General features: G+C 50.9%; 3 protein-coding genes across 9 annotated transcripts in view; 2 read left to right on the forward strand and 1 right to left on the reverse strand.

The window, feature by feature from the left end:
- The window catches only part of sulf2b (sulfatase 2b), a 14,915-nt gene extending 12,372 nt beyond the window's left edge, over positions 1–2,543 (forward strand). For 3 of the 4 annotated variants that reach the window (XM_062458683.1, XM_062458684.1, XM_062458685.1), the window contains exons 21-22: positions 1–40; positions 494–2,543. The exon at positions 1–40 is cut by the window's left edge and continues 17 nt beyond it. In XM_062458683.1, the coding sequence (XP_062314667.1) occupies positions 1–40; positions 494–524 (71 nt within the window). In that variant the 3' untranslated portion in view covers positions 525–2,543. The remainder of the gene's footprint in view (positions 41–493) is intronic. The other variant, XM_062458686.1, reaches the window with a different exon arrangement.
- An 885-nt stretch (positions 2,544–3,428) lies between these two features.
- Positions 3,429–5,118, reverse strand: LOC134018223 (uncharacterized). The gene is made up of 5 exons (XM_062458105.1): positions 5,024–5,118; positions 4,142–4,845; positions 3,784–3,949; positions 3,643–3,704; positions 3,429–3,545 (listed from the first exon to the last, which is right to left on the reverse strand). Exons 2-5 carry the CDS (start codon positions 4,691–4,693, stop codon positions 3,435–3,437), a joined length of 891 nt encoding a protein of 296 aa, XP_062314089.1. The 5' UTR covers positions 4,694–4,845; positions 5,024–5,118; the 3' UTR covers positions 3,429–3,434.
- A 775-nt stretch (positions 5,119–5,893) lies between these two features.
- LOC134018608 (rho GTPase-activating protein 39-like) lies at positions 5,894–18,994 on the forward strand. Of its 4 annotated transcripts, none has more exons than XM_062458689.1 (10): positions 5,894–6,105; positions 8,971–9,369; positions 12,840–13,989; positions 14,551–15,178; positions 16,572–16,670; positions 16,780–16,853; positions 16,967–17,166; positions 17,271–17,362; positions 17,473–17,642; positions 17,766–18,994. In XM_062458689.1, exons 1-10 carry the CDS (start codon positions 6,092–6,094, stop codon positions 17,958–17,960), a joined length of 3,021 nt encoding a protein of 1,006 aa, XP_062314673.1. In that variant the 5' UTR covers positions 5,894–6,091; the 3' UTR covers positions 17,961–18,994. The 4 variants fall into 4 exon arrangements, with proteins under 4 accessions (XP_062314673.1, XP_062314672.1, XP_062314674.1 ...); XM_062458688.1 differs by having other exon boundaries at positions 5,895–6,105; positions 8,968–9,369; XM_062458690.1 differs by lacking the exon at positions 8,971–9,369 and having other exon boundaries at positions 5,897–6,105.
- The last annotated feature ends 37 nt before the right edge of the window (positions 18,995–19,031 follow it).

The following is a 19,031-nucleotide window of genomic DNA, read 5'->3' on the forward strand; positions in this document are numbered from 1 at the left end:
AGTGGCCTAAAGTGAAGCGGCCTTCTTCCTCTCGATCGCTGTGAGTTTGGAATCCATTCCGCTCGTCATGATGCCACTCGCATTAATCCTTTTCTTTCGTTTCGGTCTTCTGTTATTTTTTTCTTTCCCATACTTTTGTTGCCAGCTTAGGTCTGAGTCATTCTGCCAACAGTCTGGACAGGAAATAACCATGTCTGCCTGTCTGCCTGTCTGCATGTCTCCCTGTCTGCCTGCCTGCATGTCTCCCTGTCTGCCTGTCTGCCTGCCTGCATGTCTCTTTGACCCCTGACTAACCCCTAACTCTCATCTGCCTGTTCAGTAATCTCATTTCAGCTCCCCTCCACCAGAGGTCAGGGTGTCTGTCTGCTGTCTGATCTCACCATCAACCCATTCAAACACTCTCATGACTGACACTGCCTGACACAGACACCAGGACTGTCACGGATGATGTACAGCACATTGGGTTGACATTTGTGTGTGTGTGTCTCCTCAGAGGACAGATCTGGGAGGGATGGGAAGGATAAGGACCAGAAGGGAGGGGCTCCGTCTGTCTGGGCGGGGCTTGAAGGGGAGCTGGAGGAGGAGTCAGATGCCCAGAGCTCCACCCTCAGCTTGGAGGATTGGTCACACTTCTCTTCTGCTGTCCATAACATGGTGGTACTGCTAGGCAACATGCCCCACCGTCACCACGGAAACCGTCCTCCAGGAGGAGACCACACGTCAGCATCACCAATTGACCAATCAGCTTCAGCCATCGACCAGACCACTCGGACCACACCCTCTTCACTGCTGAGGAGGGCAAACTCTGGAGCCCTAGAGGACACGCTGGGGCTGACAGGACACCCCCCCTCTCCACACTCCTCCTCCTCTTCATCCTCCCCCACCACCTCTCCCTCCTCCACCTCCTCCTTTACCCCTCGCCCCTCACCTTCCTCCTCCTCATTCCCCCTCTCGCTCTCTGATGAAGAAGGTAGCGCCAACCGGGGTAGGTTTCTGAGGGAGGAGGAGGAAGAGGGGGAAGAGGATGGTTTGAGACAACCAGACATGTGGAGAGACTGGCTACAGAGACAGAGGCAGGCTCACTGTGACTGCAGTGATTTCGACCCTTAGAAGCCCTCAGCAGCGTCTGTCCAACAGCCTGTCTGTCTGCCCTCTATCTGCCCCTTACATGGTTCTCTGCCCCCCCCCCCTCTCCCCCCCCCATCCACTGACTGGATCAGAACTCCTTCTCCCCCCCCCACCCCATTCCTCCAGAAGGAGACCTTTTAAATTAGGTTTTAGTTTGAATATTCATGTGATACGTAAGACCCTTAGGGGGGCTTGGTAACAGACAGATGTGTTTGTATTGTGGATGTGTGTTGTTGACTTGATTCCATCCTACTATCTCCTGTACCCCCACAGTGAGCTTCAGTGGATGTGGCACATTGCTTTCCCCCCATACTCTGTGCTACTAATTCAAGTCTGAAAACAGATTAGCTAACAGACACACACACACACACATACTCACAGAGTGCCATCTTTTCTTAGTTTCATGATGTTTTGTTTTGAATGAGAAGCCAGATACTTTGGATGTGTTTGATGTGAATCTATTAGGATGTCACTTCCTTAGTTGGTTTAGGTTTGTTATTAATTTCTACCTGAGTGTTTGGCATCCAGATGTTGAACAAACCTTTGACTAATGTCATTTGTAAAGCAACCACCAGCTCCTGGCTTTATGTTACACGCCCACCAGGCATTTATCTGACCTAATAGTTTTGGTTTGAACCACAAACCTGACTGGGACTCACAACTCCACCCAGCCTGCATCATGTAAGCAAGTTTATCATCAAGCGCGCCCTATCCACCTGTTCCTATGGTTACCACTGATATGCCTGCTGCCACTAATGGGCTGTCTGGAGTTCCCGCTTGTCACCCATCTGCCAGTAGAGAGGAAGCGAGGGTGTGCTGGGTTTGATTGGGGACTTTGGCCAGGGCTGATCCCGTCAGGTAGGAGGGAAGGCTGGGAGCCTGCCCCTGACCTGCACCCCTGCCCACCCTGGAGGATGCAGCAGCACTGAAGAACCAAATCTAACAACCCTCTCTCTCTCTCTTTAACACAGCTGTTACTAGTCACTTTGTGTTCGCTATACATGGTGCTATCGCAGTCTCCACATATATATGATAAATTGCTGTACGTATTTGAATGTATGTTTTACAATTAATGTAAATGTTTTAAATCTATTTTATAATAGCCAGAAGAGGGGTGACCAACCTAACACGCTGAGCTGTGATAACTCTGTTCTAGTCCAATCAGAGAGCAGATTCACCCTGACCTACCCTCCTCCAAATCCCTTTTCCCTGTTGAGACAAGAACCAACCAGAGGACTGGAGCACTTTGACAGGGACTACTGTACACAAACGAAGAAAAGACAGATGGTTTTATCCTAACAATGCCTTGTACAGTTACATAGATTTATCAGACATATATTTTGGTCTCCCTCAGTTTACCAGTGACCCGTTGCTAGTGGGTGTTAGTTTGTGAATAAAGTGTTGAATGCAAAGTTGTCACAGTTTGTGTCAAATCAATGTCACTTTCTGTCAGACGTGATATTATTTTATTGATGTAATAAACTCAGTGCAAGGTCAGCAATGTCCGCTAGTGTGGGACTAGGCTGGGTTACAGGGACTATGCTGGGTTCAAGGGACTAGGCTGGGTTACAGGGACTATGATGGGTTCTAGGGACTAGGCTGGGTTACAGGGATGAGGCTGGGTGTCAGGGGCTATGCTGGGTTAAAGGGACTATGCTGGATTACAGGGACTAGGCTGGGTGTCAGGGGCTATGCTGGGTTACAGGGACTAGGCTGGGTTACAGGGACTATGCTGGGTTACAGGGACTATGCTGGATTACAGGGACTAGGCTGGGTTACAGGGACTATGCTGGGTTACAGGGACTAGGCTGGGTTAAAGGGACTATGCTGGGTTACAGGGACTATGCTGGATTACAGGGACTAGGCTGGGTTACAGGGACTAGGCTGGGTGTCAGGGGCTATGCTGGGTTAAAGGGACTATGATGGATTACAGGGACTAGGCTGGGTTACAGGGACTATGCTGGGTTACAGGGACTAGGCTGGGTTAAAGGGACTATGCTGGATTACAGGGACTAGGCTGGGTTACAGGGACTATGCTGGGTTACAGGGACTAGGCTGGGTGTCAGGGACTAGGCTGGGTGTCAGGGACTAGGCTGTGTGGCAGGGACTAGATGAAGCTGTTTTATAAGAATTGGAGTTGATAAAGCATTCATAATCAAAAGACTCTTGCTATCAGCACACCCTCATGATAAGCATGTGCCCACAATAAGAATATCCTCAAGATGGGGATTCAATATGAATCATATTCAAAGGATAGCAGTTGCACAAAGATAGTCTTTATTATTATTCAGGCCAGGATCAGAAACTCAATCTAAGGATTGAGAAGACCCCAAAGTTTCATCAATTAGTTTGAAGATATCCAGGTCTTCAGTAATAAGGATCTCTACGTCAGGCACGTCAAAGCAGAGGAAGCTTTCCTGAGAATAACGATGCAAAATCGGGCATGAATAGAAGAATTTGCTGAGGATTTGGCGTTGCAAAGCATATTATCATTCATTTGCATTCAGTCCTTACATCATTGAGATTTGGTCCATTGTAGAAACGGGTAAACAGGTGTTCCAGTTCTTTCCGGATGGCTGGAGGGTAAAAGAGGATTGATTACCTGCGCTTTAACAATCTCTCAAAACACTCACTGTTTTCCGAATAAATACTAACCCTGAAGTGGCACAGAGGTATTTGGCACCAAACCGGCATGGTGTCTAGACCCTGAAGGAACAGACTTCTTCTTGGCTGGCTGGTGGACACAGGCCTTCACAGGGTTTGAACACCAGGAGGGAACGGTGCGTCTAAATGTACTGCCATAGTCCCCTAGACCAGCAGTCTGTATTGTAGGAAAAATATGTAGTCGTGAACAATGCGTCCTCTAAGAACACTTTAAGTTACTCTGAGCTAATACTTTGACACAGCATGTGTTGCTATCACACAAACCATCTAAAATGTCCTGTTCTCTGACACTTCTCATAAATGTTCTATTTCTTCTTAAAGAGAAAAACACTTCAATGTGGTAACCTACTTGAGCCCTCGCCATTGTCGGAAAGCGGGAAAAGGTCAGAGAGCTCAGCGATTTACTGAGGAGTTCCTGGAGGTCCATCTTATCTGCGACGAGCGTAGTCACACTTGCCTGGGGCTGGACATCCTCGCCATCCAGGGGAATGGTCTCGCACTTGAACGCCCCATCGCAGAGCTCCTCTGTGTTCCCTACCTCAGCCTCCATGAACGGGGATGGAGGGAGCTTCTCCAAGGTGGAGGACTGTGCGAGGGACCCGGATGGGAGCTCAGGTAGCGACACCTTCATGGTTGCTGTTGCCATGTCCCCTAGGGGCCGTGAGATCTCCTTCTCTGGGGTCTCCACATGGATCACAGCCTTGTCCGCGGACGGAGGGCTGACCACCACTGGGAGGGCCTCAGTGAGCTCCTTGATTTGAATCCCTAATCCTGGTCCCTGATCCAGATCATGTGGAGCACATGTGTTCACCACAGTGTTGGTCTCCTGATGGAGTTCAGCCTCCTGTTTCTGTGTAGTTGGAGGTGTTGTTGAACATTCCTCAGAGGGAGCCGCTACCATGGGCTCCAGAGTGCCGCTGCTTCGTGCAGAGCCTCTCTGTCTGTAAACGGTCTCTCTCTGAAGGGCTGCCTCCACTCTTACTTTGAGCGCTGCTTCTTCCTGTTTTGCTCTTAGCCCCAGAAGGGCAGACAACTCTGATGTTGCAGGTGTCTCTGGGAGATTTATTTTTTAGAACAAAAAGTATGATGAAATGAGTCAACATAATAACTGATAGACAATCATTTGAAGACGTCTCTTGCATTTGATACACATCACGACCTCAGTTCCTATTAAGCCTATCTAACGTACTGTGTGTAATAATAATCAATTGAAATACATGTTAGTACTCACAGGAGTGGCATCCATGGTCAATAGCTCTATGTCTTTTCTTGTTTTCTGTAAAAGCAAAGGGTCTACTCTGCACTTACCTTCCGACTCTAATGAGTACGTTCTTGGTTGACTACAATATACATATCAACGTCATTGCAATTTGCTGTTGTGACGTCAGCTTTGACAGAGTAAAACGAGCGACTGTGTGGGTAAGGCCTATCTCATGCCGGCCACATGTAGGTAATACTGTACTCTATGCTTAATTGCTTCGTTAATATAATCACTGTATTAGCATTTCGCAAATTGACTTCTTAGCCCTAGACAGACGTATGGCCAATGCAATCGCGAAATTGTAAACGTTGGATTTTGGAATGCCTCATACGATCCACAGGCGAATTTTGGTCTTGTCCCGGAGCAATTATAAGCGCTGTTAATACAATAAAATAGCCCCCCATTAGCACACATATTTGTTAGCCTAAATAATAATAACATAGCCTAGCCAAGATCAAAATGCTTTTTAGGGGTGCATTTAAGGCAGCGACGTCTTAGCCTAAATTTTTTTCAAAATTACGTTTTGTTGATGACGTTTAAAGTAGGCCTGAATAAAAATATAAGATGATTGACTAATTTTGTTTCGTTTGATTTGTTTAAACACTGTATTGTGAGCTACACGTCATATAAAACATTTCGTTAATGTTGACCGTAACACAAAATCAAGAAAAGACGGAATAGTTCCAGGTGTTGGTTTATGACGCTGTTGCGGTTTCAGGTTGGCTATTCGGGGTGGAAACGTAACTCTCCAATCGTGGCTCTAGATGGCCCCATCGGGTAACATTTTCAGAGGGAGAGCCCGACAGACAGGCCGCCACTGGGTGGTGCAGAGCGGTCCGTACCGAGGTCAGGTTACATACCAGTCACACAGGCTTGAGGGAGTGGAGAGAAGGGGGACGCTGACTGTCTGACTCAGCCAGACACGGTAGAACACTAATAGTGCTCTGGGGTACGTGGTTGCCTACTTCAGCCTCAGACAGCAATCTACTACTGTACGCGGATCCTATCACAACTATCTGTTCTTACTATGTAAGGAAAATGGCCGAGACGAGGTGAGTTATTACTGTACAAGTTATTGTCGATGGAAGATTTATACGCAACATGTGGACGGATCAGAGTGAAAGTTTTAGTTGTTTGTATGCTCGGAGTCAACGACACATTGTTGCTGACTGACGTTTTGGCCTAATGCTAAAGCTCAACAAGGTTAGAGATATAGAAACTTTATGTTGAGTTTCAATTTGTTTGCAGGCTACTGTAAGTCCAACTGACAGCCATCGTTGCCCCAGAAGAACACGACTTGGGAGTGATATTACCACCAATAATTTCCCACAATAGGTGCGACCCATATGTTGATATGACATTGAGCGAATGTACAGCCCTGATGGAGCTCTTGTGGTGCAATGCTTTTCTGAGCATAGAGTGTAGGAGACTGACTATTTGAAACTTCAAATGCTCAACATTCATTTCAAGGCCTAGTCGTATTATGTGTCTTAACCCTTGTGTTATCTTCGGGTCATTCCGACCCATCAGTCATTGTGACCCACCGTCGTATTGCGACAAATTTACCTCATACAAAAACAAAGTGAAGCATTTTCTTTTAACTGATGGGCTGTCTCAGACCCCCCACATTGCAAAGGTTAAAAGAAAATTATTTTTATTTGTTTTTGTATTGGGTAAAATTGGGTAAACACAACGATGGTTCGTTATGAACCTTTGGGTCATGTGACCCGAAGGCAGCACAAGGGTTAAACAGCTCTAGTGCCTTAGTCAGTGCTTCAGCTATTCAGGACGGAGGTCGGAGCAGGACGCAGCCTGTCAGATCGGGGAGGACACTCTTGATCTTCACCAGCATGTTTCTGTTTCTGAACAGATTTCTTTCCCAGTCAGAGGGCTGCTTGTTACGCATGCTCCAGCAGCCCTGAAGCAGCCCCCAGCAGGGTGGCAGCTCAGACTGCCAGGTGTCACTCTGTGGGAAGTGCTTCTTAAATGACATCATTGGGATGTCATTTATAAATCATCGGGATTTACAAAAAACATATATGCACCTCAGCCTCCAAAATTATGTTATATTCATTGACAAATACCTCCCCCTCCTGCTCAACCTGAGAGTTCAGTGGACAGTTTGAACCTTTTACAAAACCAGTAAGGTGTTGAGCAGACAGGTGTACCAGCTGTTCTATTGGATAGCTTCCTCTTCTCCCTCCCTCCATCTCCTCTCATTCCCTCCTCCTCCCTCCTCCTCCCCCCTCCTCCTCCCTCCTCCTGTTGTCAGAGTTGTCCAGAGCACCATGTGGGATTCTCATCCCCAGTGTTGGGGATGTCTGTCCATGTCAGAGAACCTGCTAGAACACTCAGAATCCTGTACCCAGGCTGGGCCTCAGGGATCCTGGACCTGCTGCTCCTTTGAGCTCTGGAAGTAGAGAGACAGCTGGTACACCTGGGAGAGAGCAGTCAGGGTTATAGGGAGGACTAGGCTGGACTAGTGAGAGACAGGAGGGACTAGAGATAGTGGGACTAGGCTGGGCTAGAGAGAGACAGGAGGACTGGGCTGGGCTGGAGAGAGATAGGGAGGACTACGCTGGACAAGAGAGAGAGAGAGGGCTGGGCTGGAGTGGGTGGGAGCACTGATTTGTGATTGGAGGAAACACATGTTCTCTCTGTAGTGCTTTAAAACCTGGAAACATCCTTGCATCCCTCCTCCCCCCTCTCCTCTTTCATCCTACTCTCTCTCTCTGCCTGTCTCTTTCTCTCTCTCTCCCTCCTCTTCCACATCAGGAGAGGTTGTCTGGGGATAGTGTTCCATGTCTATAGAGGATGGTGTTCCACTGTTCTCCTGCAGGTCTGCAGAGACACATCTGTCAAGGTTAATTCATTCTCCATACGAGAGAACATGGGGTCAAAACCTGCTATAGAGCCTTGTCTACGCTCGCACACACACACACACACACACACACACACACATACATACAAAGTGAATGGAATCAACAGGTGTTATCGTGCAGATGTATGTTTCAAGGGTAGAAAGTAGCTGAGTGAAGTCTCCTGTTTCAGGAGACGAGAGATGTTTGATTCTCTCCATTCTCTTATCCCCAGTAGCTAAAAAACAGAAGATAGGTAGGCAGACCTTTGTAGTCAGGGGCTAGTGTCATGTGTGTGTGTCTGTGGAGGTGGGGGGGGGGGGGGGGTGCTTTTAGGCACACGACAAAGCAGGAAAGGCATGACCAATCAGGTAATTGCTTGCAGAGCTGTGGTCCATGTTGGCTGGACAGAAGGCCGGCTTCCCTGTTTATTTATTTTGTGAAGTGAGGGGAACAGGTGAGCCCTGTTGCTGTGGACACTCGACACCCGTCTCCCTCCCTCCCTCCCTCGCCCCCTCCCCACGCACACTGCTAAGAAAAGCACATTATCACCCCAGCCCCCACCACCAGAACCACCTCTCCTCTGCCTTGCTCTCTCTCTCTCTCCTCTCTTAACATGGGGATTATTGTATTTATTGGGGATTTCAGTCATTATTTGATCTTAGCAGGATTTGTTCTCTCCTAGACACACACACACACACACACACATGCACACAGTCCTCCAACATGTCATCTGTTGCTGTGGAGGGTGGGTCATGTGACCTGTGGTTACCAGGGGTGGCAGGAATAGAGCAGGGACCTGGGGATCCTGGATCACCCTCACACTAGAGAGAGAGAGGGAGAGAGAGAGAGTGTGAGAGAGAGAAAGTGAAAAAGTGAGAGAGTGAGTGGGAGAGTGTGTATACCTGATCCATCAGTAGCCTCACCTGTTGTTTATTCAACAAGAAAACAGTCTGCTGGCGCTGACTGAGCAAGCCTCTGGACACTCTGGATCCACTCTGCTCCTGTGTTTGTAGTCCTGTCAGCACACTCTGAACTCCATCTCCCATGTGTCAGCAGTGACTGGGTAGAGCTGGTGGAGCCGGGCTGGAGGATGTTCGTGAACCTGACGTCGGGTGAGTGTGGCTGGCAGCCGCCCGCGGGCGTGGCCGTCAGACAGGCGGACGGGAACCAGTGGTGGGAGCTGTTCGACAGCCAATCGGGGCGCTTCTACTACTACAACAGCTCCACCCGGCAGACGGTGTGGCACCGCCCCCTGGCAGGAGACATCCTGCCCTTGGCCCAGCTCCAGGCCATGAAGAGGAGCTCCATGACACACACATGCATCCTCGCACACACACCCCTGGGTCCGACCCACCCGCTCGCGCCCCTCCCCCCCAGCCTGATCTCCAGCTATTTTGGGAGGGAGACCCCCTCCAGAGGCCAGAGAGACATGTCGGAGGGCTTCACAGACTCCAGGTACAGTCACACTCTCATTCGGTACACCATGCGTGCGTTTGTGTGTCTGTGTGTGTGTGTTAACATACTTTACGCGTAAGGGACTTAACACTAGCTACTTTTGGATTGACGTGGTAGACACCAGATAGAAAGAAAGTAGACGAACCAATGAAAGAGGGTTATTCCAGACAGGAAGACGACATGACCCAATGAGATAGGGTTATACCAGACAACAACAAAAACGAATTCTGATAGAATCAAAGGGCGGTGTCACTATCAGGAAGTAGAAACAACCCAATCAGACGGGTGGTTCCACAGTAGTTAAATGTTGTGGTAGTCAAGGAGGAGCAGCAGAAGGACTGCCCTGATCTCCACCTGGCAGTCTGCCAGGTGAACACCCTACACCCTGCCTCACATTCTGCCAGCCTGGCTGTTCACCCCTGAGTCTCCTGCACACACACCGACTCACCAGCTCACACACACACATTCCCATTCCACAGCTAAGAACAGGGCACAACTGCAGGCTCTAGTGGGTCAGTATGTTAGTCATTGACTATCCTCGTCACCCAGTCATGCTATGATACTCACTGACCTGTCAGCGTAGCACCTTAGGTAAACACATGACTCCTGACTAGCGTGTGTGTGTGTGTGTGTGTGTTAAGCTGCAGTATGGGGCTCTGATACAGCAGCCTAATATGGTCACAGTCTCCAAGACTCAACCTAGCAGGAACTCTGCCAGTCTCATTCCAGAAACCTCTGATGATTGACAGCTATCGCAAGCCGGGTTTATACACACACACAACTCTCTGTTCAGTGAGTGGGTGCGTGTGTGTGAGGATGGCGGAGAGAGAGAGAGAAAGAGAGAGAGAGAGAGAAAAAAATTGAGTGACAGATAGAGAGAAAATGAGTGAAAGAGAGAGTAAAAGATTTTGGGCTCCGGTTTCAGTCAGCTCAGGGTCAGGGGTCAAGGCTCAGGCACTAGGGTTTGTGTGTCCCACCCTACACAACTCATCTGAAACTGTTTTTCGATCCAGAACGTTACCACACACTGGGTCAACATCGAGTATGAGTTATGCATTCCAAACCAGGAATTCCATCGTCATTACAAATCCCCTGTTCTGCTTTCCCATGACAAATCTCTATTCTATAATGTCTCCTCCCCCTTTTCCCACCAGCCTCAGTATCTTTCTGTCTTCGTCTCCATCTCTTTCAACCTCTCTCGCCCCGGCTTTCTCTCTCTTATTTGCTCTCCCTCTCCAGCTATGTCTCCGTCCCTCTCTTGGCCTCAGACTCCTCTCTCCCTCTTCTAACTCTCTTCCCTCCTGTCCGCTCTTTCTAGTCCTTCTTTCTCCCTGTCCCCTTTAATCCAACTCTCAGAGACCCAGTAACAATAAACTGTGTGTGTGTTTGTGTGTGTGTGTGTGTGTGTGTCAATTGCTACAAGGAGGAGGAACACTCCCCTGCTACACTTGCATTAGATCTGTCCAATCAGATCACGGATCAGTGAAACTGGCATCAGAAAGCATCCAGTCATGGGAAGCCTGTTTGAATGTGAAGGCCTGCTGGTACTTCCTGTTGTTCTGTGTAGAGATGGGCTTTCCCTCAGGACAGCCCTGTCTGTTCTCAGGACCCTTCGCGGTCCCAGCATGCCTCTGGGGGACAGCAGAGCTGTTGGATAGGCTGTCTCATCAGGCCTGGGACATAATAGACACCATGTTGGTCCCTGTATCCTACACACAAACACACATGCACCTCGACGAAAGACAGCAAATGTGGAGCTAACTGTCAGAGGCAAGGTGTTTACAGCTTGGGGGAGGAGAGGAGTGAGAGGAGGGGGGAGAGGAGTGGAGAGAGGAGGGGAGGGAAGAGGAGGGGAGGGGAGTGGAGGGGATGGGAGAGGATGGGAGGGGAGGGGAGAGGAGAGGAGAGGAGAGGAGAGGAGAGGAGAGGAGAGGAGAGGAGGGGAGGGGAGAGGAGAGGAGGGGAGGGGGGAGAGAACTGAGGGAGAAGAAGATGGGGATTCCAAAAGGTTGAAAAGAGGAGAGGGTGAGAGGAGAGGGTGGTGGTGTTGAGGAAGGGCAGGAAGAGCTGGGGATGATGAGGGATCCGGGGAGGAGGGAGAGGGGAAGGCAGAGAGGCAGGGCCAGGGGAGGCAGAGATCGAGAAGGAGGGAGATGTGAGTGGGATCAGAGTGTACCAGAAGGCATAAACATTCCAGCTACAGTAAGGCACAGGAAACTGCTACTGCTGCCTTCCCCTCTCTCCTTCCTCTCTTTCTCCTCCCTCCTCTCACTCTCTTCCTCCTCGCTTTCTCTCTCTCTCTGCCTCCTCGCTCTCTGTCTCTCTCTCTCTGCCTCCACGCTCTCTCTCTCTCTCTCTCTCTCTCTCTCTCTCTCTCTCTCTCTCTCTCTCTCTCTCTCTCTCTCTCTCTCTCTCTCTCTGCCTCCACGCTCTCTCTCTCTCTCTCTGCCTCCACGCTCTCTCTCTCTCTCTCTCTCTCTCTCTCTCTCTCTCTCTCTGCCTCCACGCTCTCTCTCTCTCTCTGCCTCCACGCTCTCTCTCTCTCTCTCTGCCTCCTCTCTCCGGCGGCAGTCTGTGGTCAGAGTAGGATAGAGGAGCAGCAGAGCTGTGGGAGCTGTAGACACACAGGGGACGTCTGCCTGGAAACACAGGTCTGTATGCTCCCATCACAGTAGGCTGGGGGGGAGGGGGGAGGGGGGTGGCAGAGCGGGGTGGGGGGGTGGGGGGGAAACAGTAGGAGGATGGGAGGACGAGGTGATCGGAGTGGAGTGGAGCAGTATTTCAATCAGGGCCTGTAGCAACGGATAATGCAATGCCACCTGATAATGTACTAACTGGATACAAAATAGTTGAATCGTTAACAATCATTAATAATGTGATCCGGAAAAAAGTGATGTGTTGTTAAGAAGCATGTTGTGAAGTCCGTACGTTACGATTAGACGTTATTATAATAACTTTTATTGCTTCTTTTTTTGGTGATAAGAACATGGCTGGGCGCCAGAGTGTGCTAGGGTAGGGCGGTGGTGTGTAGTGTGTACTGGCTTAGTGTGTACTGGCTTAGTGTAGTGTGTACTGGCTTAGTGTGTACTGGCTTAGTGTAGTGTGTACTGGCTTCTACTTAGTCCAGTTGTGGACTAAGTAGAATGCTGTAGTATAGTGTGGTGTTAAGCCAGGTCATAGACAGTTTGAGTTGGCAGACCAGACTTGACGCTGCCAGAGTTGTTGAATTCCTGTTTCCCCCGTGGAGCCAGCTGATGTGGAAAAACTGCTTTCCTCTCTCTGTTTCTCCTATAAACACTCCATAAAGTTCTGGAAAGTGTGTACATGTAGGTGTGCGTGTATGTTCCTGTTTGTTAAGCTGAGTCAGGGCTTGTTTCCATTGTGTCGTTGTGGCCTTTCAGATGAACTGTTTCTTCCCCAACTTCTTGCACAACCTTTACTGAATGAATCCCACGTTGTGTTTGTGTCAGAGGGACATCTCAAAGATGGCAGCCTGCCCCAGGCTCCAAGGCCGCCATGTTGGTCAAGGTCAGCAACGCGGACAGGAACCAATCAGCTAGCCTCACTGGTTCCCAACGTCTTGTCCGTCCTGGGAGTCCTGGTGGCTCCGCCCCCGGTGACAGACCCCGCCCTCCAGCCAAGATGGAGCCAAAACACACGCCCGTCTCAAGCAAGGCTGCCCCCCCCATCTACGACGAGCCTCCCCATGAGCCCCCCATCTATGAAGACCCTCCCCCGGACATGCTGGCCCACACCAGGCTGCTGCAGTACCCCGCCCCCCAGCCCCCGCGCAGACACACCCGACACCCCTCCGACACGGAGTACAGCCCTGCGGGACGGGAGTGCATCAAACACATGGTGAACGTGGAGCCTGCCGTCTGTAAGACTGCTGCCCTCTACCACCCCAGCCCTCAGTACCCCCTCTCCCCGCCCCCCCTGCCCTCCTTACCCGCTCTGCCCTCACCACCCTTGCCCCAGACGCCCACAGACGCCCCAGATCATGAAACATGGGGATCTCCTTCCCCTGCTTTTCCCTCTACCTCTTCCCAGCCCCACCCCCAGCCCCACCCCCAGCCCCAGACCAGGGAGCTGAGCCTGGAAAAGGCGGCGTCCTGGCGCCTCCTGGAGGCCAGTGTCCGAAGGAACATGGAGCCGCGCCACAGTCGACAGAACAGCCTCGCCAATCAGGAGTACCCGGCCCCTGCCACTGTGACCTACCAGGACTCAGGATACTCCACAGGGCCCTCCCCCAGCGTGAGGAGGAGGAGGCGGGCGCTGGAGGGCGTGGCCGGGGCTCGGCCCGGCTCGCTGGGCAGCAGTGGAGAGCTGAGCGTGGTGAGCGAGCGCCTGATGGCCAAGAGAGACAGCAGGGTCAGTCTGGAGACGCAGCTGTCAGAGGGCTCCACCCCCCGCAGCAGCCTGCAGGCCCTGGCCAGACCTGGGGGCCCCCGGGACAACCTGACGTCCAGCAGCCACTCTCTGACCCCCTCCGCCAATAACCATGGCGACTCGGCCCTCTCAACCCTGGCCGCAGATGGCGAGGGCTGTTATAAACCGACCTATGGGAAGAAGATGTCGCTGGACGCAAGCATCCTGTCCTCACCAGAGAACCCTTGTCAGGTATCGTGTTTGTGTGTGTTTGTGTGTGTGTGTGTGTGTGTGTGTGTTTGTTTGTTTGCTGTCATAGCTCCAGGCTTAAGGAAATGTTCTATATTAGAGACCCCACCCCCCCCATCCTGTTGCTGCAGGAACAATGCAGCGTCAAGCTTCCTGTTGCAGAATCAAAACATTCCACTGGAGCGCCGCAGTCCATAGTTTTACACACAGTTCTAACAACACCATAGCAGACCGGGTCCTGAACTCTACAGTCATGGAAATTACTATAGCCGTCCACGTGGAATTCCCGCCGAGAACGGAAAACTAAGGGCTTCGTGGGCTACCAGACAGATGGGATTAGCAGGACTGGTCTGTAATAGTGGCTCTTTTGTCAAACAAACTAACATAATTACCAAGGATTTATTTAACTGTAATTAGCAGTCAATGTGGCGTTACGCCCTGGCAGGCTTGGGATGTGGGACCTTGTCCAAACAATGAACTAGTGTGGTGCGTGTGTGTCTCACTGTTAAAGTAAGAGAGGTGTGTATGGTGTGTTTCTGACGAATCCCTCCTCTTCCTCTGCAGGCAGGAAGTGTGGAGGGCCGGGGGCAGATGGAACCCTCCCAACCGCAGGGTGTCACTGGGCAGGTTGTCGCAAGAGACCGTAGCCAAGGGGTGGGGGGGAGGAGGGGGGGTGGGGCTGGAGGAGGGGGAGGAGTGTACCAGTACACCCCCTGGAGCCAGCCCCCCCCAGACAGCAGCATAGAGGCATGGGCCAACCAGAACCTCAACGTGCACACCCAGGGACTCTTCCGCCGCCGCCTCTCATTGGCCAGCATGCTCGCCTGGAGTCCCGCCTCCATCAAGAAGCCCATGCTGGCGAGCTGTGGCCCCGCCCTCAGGAAGCAGGCGTGTGAGATGTTCCGGCTGGTGCAGGTGTACATGGGAGAGCGCTCGCCCCGCTCCGGACGCCTGCCCCCCCACAACTCGGGGCTGACCCTGGTGACCTGGGGCTGGAGCGTGCAGGGCCTGAGGGACGAGCTGTACGTCCAGCTGGTCAAACAGACCACAGATAACCCGGGGCTGGCCAGCCTGCGGGCCGGTTGGGAGCTTCTGGCCATCTGCCTCGCCTTCTTCTCCCCCTCTGCCTCGTTCACACGCTACCTGCAGGCCTACATCCACAAACACATGGAGCCCAGCCACGACGACATGAGTGAGTATGTGTGTGTGTGTGCGTGTGTGTGTGTGAGTGTGTGTTCAGGAGGCGGGACTGGAGGCAGCACTACCAGTTCTGTTTGAGATATCGGCGAAGATAACACCGAGGCAAGTTGTAGTTCTGGGATTGGAGTTAGATGGAGGGTGGGTTAGGGAGCATGTTTTGTGGAGGAACATTTTTTAACTTTTTTTGCTGAGAGGAAAGTTTAAATATCATAACAAAATGTAAAAATTCCTTGTTTGCACACCACCAAGACTGGGACCTGGTCCAATTCAAACAGGATGCAGGGGGGAGGAGGAGGGTGGGGAGGTGAGAAGTAGGAAGCAGCAAAGAGCAGGGGGTGTGTGTATGGGGGGGCGGGGGGTAGCAGAGGGGGTGCTAACTTGAGTAGCCGTGAGCGTGCTCTGTAGCTTGGTCGTCTGTCTTTCATTTCTAGAGGCCGTAGAGGTCAGGGTGTGTGTTCGAGGATGTGCTTGAATGCGAGCATGGCAGTGTGTGAGAGACAGTGTGAGTTAACCACACCAGTGTGTGAGAGACAGTGTGAGTTAACCATACTGGTGTGTGAGAGACAGTGTGAGTTAACCATACTGGTGTGTTAGAGACAGTGTGAGTTAACCACACCAGTGTGTGAGACAGTGTGAGTTAACCATACTGGTGTGTTAGAGACAGTGTGAGTTAACCACACCAGTGTGTGAGACAGTGTGAGTTAACCATACTGGTGTGTTAGAGACAGTGTGAGTTAACCATACTGGTGTGTTAGAGACAGTGTGAGTTAACCACACCGGTGTGTGAGACAGTGTGAGTTAACCACACTGGTGTGTTAGAGAGAGTGTGAGTTAACCACACTGGTGTGTTAGAGAGAGTGTGAGTTAACCACACTGGTGTGTTAGAGAGAGTGTGAGTTAACCACACTGGCGTGTTAGAGAGAGTGTGAGTTAACCACACTGGTGTGTTAGAGAGAGTGTGAGTTAACCACACTGGTGTGTTAGAGAGAGTGTGAGTTAACCACACTGGTGTGTTAGAGAGAGTGTGAGTTAACCACACTGGTGTGTTAGAGACAGTGTGAGTTAACCACACTGGTGTGTTAGAGACAGTGTGAGTTAACCACACTGGTGTGTTAGAGACAGTGTGAGTTAACCACACTGGTGTGTTAGAGACAGTGTGAGTTAACCACACCGGTGTGTTAGAGACAGTGTGAGTTAACCACACTGGTGTGTTAGAGACAGTGTGAGTTAACCACACTGTTGTGTTAGAGACAGTGTGAGTTAACCACACTGGTGTGTTAGAGACAGTGTGAGTTAACCACACCGGTGTGTTAGAGACAGTGTGAGTTAACCACACTGGTGTGTTAGAGACAGTGTGAGTTAACCACACTGGTGTGTGTTCTCAGTCACGTGGCGCATGGCGGAGCAGCAGGACGCGAGGAGTAAGAAGAACTCCAAGTCCAGGAAGAAGAGGAAACAGAACACTGAGGGGGAGGAAGAGGAGGGTGAGTCTCCACGGCAACACACCTTCCTTAGTGCTGCGGCAGAGATTCCGATAGTCTGTGGTTGTGTGTGTGTGTGTTTGCATAATACCCTCTATTGTTGTCTTGACAGGACTACCAATCAGCACTTATGCAAAGTACTGCTACCGCAAGCTGCAGAAGGTGGCACTCACAGGAGGCAAGAAGGTGAGGGGAGGATGGAGGTCACATGGGGGGGAGTATAGTGGGCGGGACAGGATGCTACATGTTGCAAAAGTCTGTGTGTTTACAGAGTACCCCCACCCCTGCCCCCACTACAGGGCCTGAGGAAGCCCAGCCTGGAGGAGCTGTGTCAGGGCCGCAGGGCCATCGTCACCCCCTCTCTGTTCGGCTCCTCCCTGGAGGAGGTGATGGAGCGCCAGGCCCTCAGCTACCCTGAGCGCCGCCTGCCCTGGGTGCAGGTCCAGCTCTCCCTGGCCGTCCTGGCCCTCGGGGGGGCGCACACGGAGGGCATCTTCAGGTCTGCACACACACACACACAGACATGGACCTTGACCTCTGTACACACACCTACTGTCCCCCCTTCGCTAGCTGAGGTAGTAAGAGCGTGTGTGTGCTCTGCAGGGTTCCAGGGGACATTGATGAGGTCAATGCTCTGAAGCTTCAGGTCGACCAGTGGAACATTCCAGAAAACCTCCCGGACCCAAACGTACCTGGTAACTATTACTCACAACCTCACACACTACCTCACATACACAGACCTCTCACACACACGCCACACAAACACTAGTGACTGTATTGAGTGAGTGTGTGTTTGTGTCGGCAGCGTCTCTGTTGAAACTGTGGTACCGGGAGCTGGAGGAGCCTCTCATCCCTCAGAGTTTCTATCAGGACTGTGTTAGTAACCATGACGACCCTGAGTCTGCTGTCCGAGTGGTCCAGTCCCTGCCGGAACTGAACAGACTGGTGCTCTGCTACTTCATCCACTTCCTACAGGTAACACACACACACACAGACACACAGCCACACACACATGCACACACAACCCTTCACCCTCCCACAGACACATGCGCACAGTATCTGCATTCTAAAGTGACCCCCCTTGTTCCCATGCTCCAGGTGTTTGCCCAGCCAGTCAATGTCAGTAAGACAAAGATGGATGTCAACAACCTTGCCATGGTTATGGCCCCAAACTGCCTGCGCTGCCAATCAGATGAGCCGCTGGTCATCTTCCAGAACACGCGCAGAGAGATGTCCTTCCTGCGCACGCTCATCGTCCACCTGGACACCACTGACATCACCAGCATCACATGACCTTGCTTGCCCCCCCCCCCCCCCCCCCCCCATCACACAGCTAATCACAGGTCCCCTTGGATATCTGACCCAATCACTGTCTCCTCTGGTGCTCTGAACCAATCACAGTTCCCAACTAGACATCTGAACCAATCTCTTGTCTCTCTCCGTCCTACCACTGGATATTGTATTATCTGCCTGTTTTACATCTACCACGGTTGGCCTGTCAACAATAGGACATTATAGTAGTTTGTGACACGAAGGCCTTGTAGTCCTGGTGAAAGAGAAAGCAGGGTGATGCTACTGTGTGCAGACCTTGTGTTGGGGCTTCCAGCCGCTGGTTGGCCTCAGCTGCATTTAGCTGTGGTAACCGTGTGGCTCTGGCCCTCATATGGAGGCTATGAGAGGCGTGTGTGTCTGTGTCTGTGTAAGCAGAAGCAGCTCTAATGAGCGGTTGTGCTGAGCCTGGTTAGCTGGCTGTTAACCCTTTCTTTGCTGTAACCCTCCTCCCCGCCACCACCACACACACCTCCCTCCGTTCCTGACCGCTACTGATGGCTTTGGTAAATGCGTTCTTTTCAGGGTGCGACTGTGACTTTGCTGTGACATATTTTGCTTTTTAATGTCCATTTTGATTCTGTGAATACATTCATTTCAAGAGTAATTGATAAAATCCTGTTTGTAAATTTAGGAATTCATAAACGTGTCTTAGTTTTATTTCCATTGTATGTGTGAATCTCTCCGTGTGTTTGGAGTTATATTTGTACAGTATACAGGGTCTTGCGTTTAGAGAATGCATCTTGACTGTTATTGTGACATTAGGCACACCTCACGCATACACATAAACACAATCAGTCGGCAGAGTTGAAGAAATAGCATAGGATCAGAGTCCATAGTAACGGAGAAAGAAAGTCAGATGAAAACTTCAACGCTGTAGGCGAGTGTTTGTGGCTACTGTCCTCTACTGCCCTCTTGAGGATTGTAAGAAAAACGCATTTTACATTTCACGCACACATCTCAACTTAAAAAAGCAATAAACTTGGTAATTAATCATGCCACAGCATTCATTTACTGGTAACAATAAAACTTTTA

The sequence above is a fragment of the Osmerus eperlanus genome, chromosome 4 (genome assembly GCF_963692335.1).
Source record: "Osmerus eperlanus chromosome 4, fOsmEpe2.1, whole genome shotgun sequence".
NCBI lineage: Eukaryota > Metazoa > Chordata > Actinopteri > Osmeriformes > Osmeridae > Osmerus > Osmerus eperlanus.